At 48.3% G+C, this 7,500-nt stretch overlaps 1 protein-coding gene across 1 annotated transcript in view; it reads left to right on the forward strand.

Annotated features, from left to right (window-relative positions):
* Window positions 1-7,500, forward strand: part of LOC110175642 (solute carrier family 12 member 2-like) — an 88,379-nt gene that overhangs the window by 64,597 nt on the left and 16,282 nt on the right. The window contains exons 9-18 of the mRNA XM_055161842.1: window positions 2-129; window positions 479-563; window positions 734-882; window positions 2,120-2,227; window positions 3,315-3,438; window positions 3,733-3,834; window positions 4,389-4,544; window positions 5,036-5,135; window positions 5,928-6,039; window positions 6,547-6,687. Coding sequence (XP_055017817.1) covers window positions 2-129; window positions 479-563; window positions 734-882; window positions 2,120-2,227; window positions 3,315-3,438; window positions 3,733-3,834; window positions 4,389-4,544; window positions 5,036-5,135; window positions 5,928-6,039; window positions 6,547-6,687 — 1,205 coding nt within the window. The remainder of the gene's footprint in view (window position 1; window positions 130-478; window positions 564-733; window positions 883-2,119; window positions 2,228-3,314; window positions 3,439-3,732; window positions 3,835-4,388; window positions 4,545-5,035; window positions 5,136-5,927; window positions 6,040-6,546; window positions 6,688-7,500) is intronic.

Consider the following 7,500-nt stretch of genomic DNA (forward strand, 5'->3'; position numbering starts at 1 on the left):
GCGGCCATCTTCCTGGAGAACCTGGGTCCAGACTTCAGAGAGGACGAGACCTTCTTCTCCGTTTTTGCCATTTTTTTTCCTGCAGCAACAGGAATCCTGGCAGGAGCGAACATCTCAGGAGACCTCGCTGTGAGTAACACCAGTGTATGAAGAGGAACAGGGGGTCAGAGGAACAGAGGAACAGAGGAGGAGCAGAGGGTCACAGGGTCAGAGGAACAGAGGGTCAGAGGAACAGAGGAACAGAGGAACAGAGGAGGAGCAGAGGGTCACAGGGTCAGAGGAACAGAGGAGCAGAGGAACAGAGGAGCAGAGGAACAGAGGAGCACAGGAACAGAGGGTCAGAGGAACAGAGGAGCAGAGGGCTAGAGGAAGAGAGGGTCAGAGGAACAGAGGGTCAGAGGAGCAGAGGAACAGAGGAACAGAGGGACAGAGGAGCAGAGGAACCAGAGGTCAGTCACATACCGTGTTTTTCCTGCAGGACCCTCAGTCTGCGATCCCCAAAGGAACCCTCCTGGCCATCCTCATCACTGGAGTCACGTACGTGGCTGTGGCCATCTCCACAGGTGAGACGCACAAGATAAAACACCAGAGCTGAAGTGTAAATGTGAATGTGTCCTCTGAGGTACAACTAGAACTGAACCAGGACTAAAACAGGACTGAACTGTAACTGACCCCGGTCTGACCCCGGTCTGACCCCGGTCTGACCCCGGTCTGACCCGGTCCTGTGTTCCAGGTTCTTGTATCGTGCGGGATGCGACCGGGGATCATAACGACACCGTGAGTGACACGGTGAACTGCACCGACGCCGCCTGCTCCCTCGGCTTCGACTTCTCCATCTGCAGAGAAGGAGGCTGCCAGTACGGACTCATGAACGACTTTCAGGTCAGACCAGGGTACACTCCGTTTGATCTGTGTGAGACCGGGTTTAGACCTGGTTTGGATCTGGTTTAGACCTGGTTTAGACCTGGTTTAGACCTGGTTTAGACCTGGTTTAGACCTGGTTTAGACCTGGTTTAGACCTGGTTTAGACCTGGTTTAGACCTGGTTTTGGACCTGGTTTGGACCTGGTTTACCTGGTTTAGACCTGGTTTGGACCTGGTTTGGACCTGGTTTAGACCCGGTTTACCCGGTTTACCCGGTTTGGACCTTTACCTGGTTTGGAGACCTGGTTTGGACCTGGTTTGGACCTGGTTTGGACCTGGTTTAGGTTTACCTGGTTTAGACCTGGTTTAGACCTGGTTTAGGACCTGGTTTGACCTGGTTTAGACCTGTTTGGATGGTTCCTGGTTTCAGGTCTTTGTTTAATCTAGTAGTTTTAACTCCTTTCACTCTAGTAACTGTTTGTATTTCAGGTGTAAGTGGTAAAGTGGTAAATGTGCTGTACCAAAACTCAGAAACATGTTTTAAAGTTCAAGTTCAAGCGTTTTTTAGGTGGAGGGTCAGAAAACTTCTGTCCGTGGAGATGAAGATGATGTTTTGCCTGAAGTTTCCACCAAACAACATAAACTTGTGTCTCCACGGAGACACTCAGACCAAATATTTCCTTGGCAATAAAAACGCCTCTAATTCAATTAATCAAACAAACAAAGTTTATTTGTAGAGCAATTTTCACACATTTGAAATGAAACACAAAGTTCTTCACTGCACCAGCTCCAGGGTTTCATCCACGTAAACAGAAACATCAAAAGTTAGTTTAAAAATAAATACATCAAAAATTTAGGACTAAAATTAGATGAAAACTAAGTAAAATAATAATAATTACATTTTAAACAAATTAAATTAAATAAAATTAGTCTCAATTAAAAGCTAAATTAAAAAGATATATCTTGAGTTTACTTTTAAAAACATGAACACTCACCTCAGGTTCTCAGGTCGACTGTTCCACAGACGTGAGCCGTAAAAACAGAATGACGCTGTGAGTTTCAATTTGGACTAAAAGTGTGAAATTTATTAGGACATTCGGTTTCAGCTTTAGGTCTTCATCAGGCTCTTTCTCCTCCAACACACTCGTCTCAACTAACTGATGTGTGAAGTTCTTATTCTTTTAAATCCTTGGACCCTCCATCAGAAAAGTTCCGTGGTGCAGCTTTAGTTTCTCCAGAGTGATGCTGTTTCGCAGGTGATGAGTTTGGTGTCGGCGTTTGGGCCCCTGATCACCGCTGGGATCTTCTCCGCGACTCTGTCCTCTGCTCTGGCGTCGCTCGTCAGCGCCCCCAAAGTCTTTCAGGTACGTGACAGAACTGCAGCTCTGGAGCCGCCGCTGGACTCTGAGCGTTTCACTGAGGACTCGGGTCGCACTGAGGACTCGGGTCACTCTGAGGACTCGGGTCACTCTGAGGACTCGGGTCACTGAGGACTCGGGTCACCATGAGGACTCGGGTCACTGAGGACTCGGGTCACTCTGAGGACTCGGGTCACTCTGAGGACTCGGGTCACTCTGAGGACTCGGGTCACTCTGAGGACTCGGGTCACTCTGAGGACTCGGGTCACTCTGAGGACTCGGGTCACACTGAGTTCACTCTGAAAGTGTAAGACTGAAAAGACCTGGTTTATGGTTCAGGTCTCTGTGTCTCCTCAGCCTCTTCACATGAAACAAACACCGACAAAGTTCAGCCTCTTCTGTGTCTGGAGAAATGAAGTCAAGTCACATGATTTTTTCACAGTCGTTTCAGAAAGTGGAGCCGATATTGAACCACAAAGTCGTGAAAGTTTCAGCTGAAACGACTTTAAACCAGAAAATTCATGTGACGAGTTTGTGGAGCTGAAACCAAACAGAGAATGAGAAGAGAAACATCGAAACTGAGTTATACAGATTATACAGAGTTATACAGAGTTACACGGAGTTACAGAGTTATACGGAGTTATGCAGAGTTATACGGAGTTATATGGTGTGATACGGAGATACACAGAGATACACAGAGTTATACAGAGTTACACGGAGTTACACGGAGTTACACGGAGTTACACGGAGTTACACGGAGTTACATGGAGTTATACAGAGTTATACGGAGTTATATGGTGTGATACGGAGATACACAGAGATACACGAGTTTACACGGAGTTACACGGAGTTACACGGAGTTATACGGAGTTATACAGAGTTACACGGAGTTACATGGAGTTATACAGAGTTATACAGAGTTACACAGGCCTCTTTGTTTATCTGTGTGTGTTTGTGTATGTTCATTTGTGTGTTTGTGTGTATGTGTTTGTGTGTGTTTGTGTATTTGTGTGTGTTCATGTGTGTGTTTGTGTATCTGTGTGTGTGTATGTTTGTGTGTATTCATGTGTGTGTTTGTGTGTTTGTGTATCAGGCATTGTGTAAAGACAACATTTATCCCAGTCTGGAGGTTTTCGCCAAAGGTTACGGCAAAAACAACGAGCCTCTGCGTGGATACGTGCTCACCTTCTGCATCGGCCTGGCCTTCATCCTCATCGGTGAGACAGAAACAAGACCTGGGTTACACCGGCCTGGTTTAGTCCTGGTTTAGTCCTGGTTTAGTTCTGGTTTAGACCTGGTTTAGACCTGGTTTAGACCTGGTTTAGTCCTGGTTTAGTCCTGGTTTAGTCCTGGTTTAATCATGCTTAGTTTATTTGTATTTTTTCTAATCTTTCTCCTCCTGTCCCTGTTTCTGTCTCTGTCCCTGTCGCTCCTGTCTGTCCCTGTCGCTCCTGTCTGTCCTGTCGCTCCTGTCGCGCTCCTGTCTGTCCCTGTCGCTCCTGTCTCTGTAGCGGAGCTGAACATCATCGCTCCGATCATCTCAAACTTCTTCTTGGCTTCTTACGCTCTCATCAACTTCTCAGTGTTCCACGCGTCTCTCGCCAACTCTCCAGGTAAGACGTACGACCTCTGACCACTGACCACTGACCACTGATCACTGACCTCTGACCTCTGACCTCTGACCACTGATCCACTGATCACTGATCACTGATCTCTGACTGATCTCTGACCTCTGCTCCAGGTATGAACCAGATTCTGTTTGACCTCTGACCTCACACATGAACAACTCTTTAACTTTTTCTTTTATTTTGATATGATCATAAATGATTAATTTTGTGCCTTTGTTTGTAACAAAAACGTCTTTTTTTTTTCACATTCACATTTTTCACATTTCATTCTCATTGTAGTTTATTTTGTATGATCAGAATTATTTATTATTTAGTAAAATGAAGGTTTAAAGTGTCAGAAAAAACTGCTGTTTATTACATACTGTGTTTTTGTACTTTTGAGAAATATTTAGCACCAAACCCATTATAAAAAAACAGGAATTATTAGGAATTAGGATGAATTATAAAAAACATTTAAATCATACGCACTGTAATCGTACTAACTTCCTAAACTCACACGTTGGTGCTGTATGTGTGAGCAGTTCCGTGTGTGTCCTCAGGGTGGCGCCCCAGCTTTAAGTACTATAACATGTGGGTGTCTCTGGGAGGCGCTGTTCTCTGCTGCGCCGTCATGTTCATCATCAACTGGTGGGCGGCGCTCGTCACGCTCCTCATCGTCCTCGCGCTCTACGTCTACGTGGGCTACAAGAAACCAGGTCAGAGACAGAACCGGGTCAGAACCGGGTCTGGACTGGGTTTGAACCAGGTCAAACCCGGAACCGGGTCTGAACCAGATCAGAGACCAGGTGCACACTGATCTAGTCCTGTTGTAAACTAAGTTGGAACCAAAACCAGGCTTGAGTCCTGCTGAAGTCTGGGTCTCAAGTAGTCCTGATTTAGAACTGGTCTCTGCACTAACTGTTTGGTGAGAGAATTGGGAGTCAATTATAAACACCACTGAGTAGCTATAGACCTGGTTTAGTCCTGGTTTAGTCCTGGTTTAGTTCTTGTTTAGTCCTGGTTTAGTCCTGGTTTAGTCCTGGTTTAGTCCTGGTTTAGTTCTTGTTTAGTCCTGGTTTAGTTCTTGTTTAGTCCTGGTTTAGTCCTGGTTTAGTCCTGGTTTAGTCCTGGTTTAGTTCTTGTTTAGTCCTGGTTTAGTCCTGGTTTAGTCCTGCTGTAGACCTCACGTGTTTCTGTGTTTTTGCAGATGTGAACTGGGGCTCGTCCACTCAGGCTCTGATCTATAATCAGGCTCTGACCCACTGCCTGGACCTGACCGGAGTCCCGGAACACATCAAGAACTTCAGGTCTGTACCGCCACAACTTCAGGTCTGTACCGCCACAACTTCAGGTCTGTACCAGAGTGAAGACTCTGCAGGCCCAGGCCTGTGGTGGAGGTCTGTGGAACATAATGGAGCCTCAGGGCTCACATCTCCAGAGCTTCTCCAGAGCTTCTCCAGAGCTTCTCCCAGAGCTTCTCCAGAGCTTCTCCAGAGCTTCTCCAGAGCTCCAGAGCTTCTCCAGAGCTTCTCCAGAGCTCGATGGAGGAGGGGACACTGAGTCTGAGTGGATCATGTCCTCTGCCTCCAGCTGTGGTGTCTGGTCTGAGTCTGTGGTGCCTGTATCTCCCTGAAACCTGAGGTGGAAACTGAACGTCAGGGCTGTGTTCAGGCTGAAGAAGGAGTCCCATGGAGCATGTTGGTCTGTGGGACTCCTGAGGAGCTGACAGGTATCAGCAGGTCAAGTGAGCTTCAGCTGGTGGAGTCACTAACACTCTGGAGCTCTGACCTCGACTGGGGAGGATCTCCTCAGTCACACTGTCATGTCTGAGGCGGAAGCAGAGACTCAGAGGAGCACTGGTCCATCAGGCTGAAGTTCTCTGAGCTCACAGCTCCTTGGAGCTCCAGGTCAGAGCAGGAGATCTGTCCTGAGGGTCTGGAGTCTCTGGAGGTTGTGGGTATTGGTTGACACGTCTCTGAAACATCTCAACGGGTCATAATGGGTGGTGGTCCCTAAACTGAAGGGGTTAGTCCTGGTTCAGTCCTGGTCTAGTCCTGGTCTAGTCCTGGTCTAGTTCTTATAATCTGTCTCTCTTACAGACCTCAGTGTTTGGTCATGGCTGGTTTTCCAAACTCTCGTCCTGCTCTTCTGCACCTCGTCAATTCCTTCACCAAGAATGTGGGGCTAATGATCTGTGGACATGTCAGAACGGTGAGTACAAACAATACAAGTACTAACACTGAGAATACTATTACTACTACTTCTACTACTACTACTACTACTACTACTATTAGCACTACCATCATCACTGCTGCTACTGCCACAGCAGCTCGATCTGTGCTCTGACTCTTCCTGTTTTCATGTGTTTGAGATGTTCTGGTTCTAGATTAGACCTGGGTTAGACTGAGTTCCTTTGCCTCAGTTGTTGGTTCTGTGGTTCAGTGTGTCACAGTTGTTTTTCTGGTGTCACACAGTGTGTTTGTGTATTTTGTGATGTTTGTGTGTTTGTGTGTTTGTGTGTTTGTGTATTGATGTTGTGTGATGTTTGTGTGTTTGTGATGTTTGTGTGTGTTTTGTGTGTTTGTGATGTTTGTGTGTTTGTGTGTATTTTGTGTTTGTTTGTGATGTTTGTGTGTGATGTTTGTGATGTTGTGTGTTGTGTGTTGTGTGTTTGTGTGTTTGTGTGTTTGTGTAACACACTCTTGTGTATTTCCACAGCTGAGTCGGCGTCCGAACCTGAAGGACTTGACTCTGGAGCACGGCCGCTGTCAGCGCTGGCTCCAGAAGAAGAACATCAGAGCCTTTTACTCCCCGGTGCTCGCGGACAACCTGAGGCACGGAGCCCAACTACTGCTCCAGGTCAGAGGTCAGGGGTCACACACACACACAACCTGAGGCACGGAGCCCAGCTACTGCTCCAGGTCAGAGGTCAGGGGTCACACACACACACACCTGAGGCACGGAGCCCAGCTACTGCTCCAGGTCAGAGGTCAGGGGTCACACACACACACACCTGAGGCACGGAGCCCAACTACTGCTCCAGGTCAGAGGTCAGGGGTCACACACACACACAACCTGAGGCACGGAGCCCAACTACTGCTCCAGGTCAGAGGTCAGGGGTCACACACACACACAAACCTGAGGCACGGAGCCCAGCTACTGCTCCAGGTCAGAGGTCAGGGGTCACACACACAACCTGAGGCACGGAGCCCAACTACTGCTCCAGGTCAGAGGTCAGGGGTCACACACAACCTGAGGCACGGAGCCCAACTACTGCTCCAGGTCAGAGGTCAGGGGTCACACACACACACAACCTGAGGCACGGAGCCCAGCTACTGCTCCAGGTCAGAGGTCAGGGGTCACACACACACACAACCTGAGGCACGGAGCCCAGCTACTGCTCCAGGTCAGAGGTCAGGGGTCACACACACACAACCTGAGGCACGGAGCCCAACTACTGCTCCAGGTCAGAGGTCAGGGGTCACACACACACACAACCTGAGGCACGGAGCCCAGCTACTGCTCCAGGTCAGAGGTCAGGGGTCACACACACACACACAACCTGAGGCACGGAGCCCAACTACTGCTCCAGGTCAGAGGTCAGGGGTCACACACACACACAACCTGAGGCACGGAGCCCAGCTACTGCTCCAGGTCAGAGGTCAGGGGTCA

Source organism: Boleophthalmus pectinirostris, unplaced genomic scaffold, assembly GCF_026225935.1.
Source record: "Boleophthalmus pectinirostris isolate CB_2022bp ecotype Guang Dong unplaced genomic scaffold, ASM2622593v1 HiC_scaffold_4, whole genome shotgun sequence".
Classification (NCBI taxonomy): Eukaryota; Metazoa; Chordata; class Actinopteri; order Gobiiformes; family Gobiidae; genus Boleophthalmus; species Boleophthalmus pectinirostris.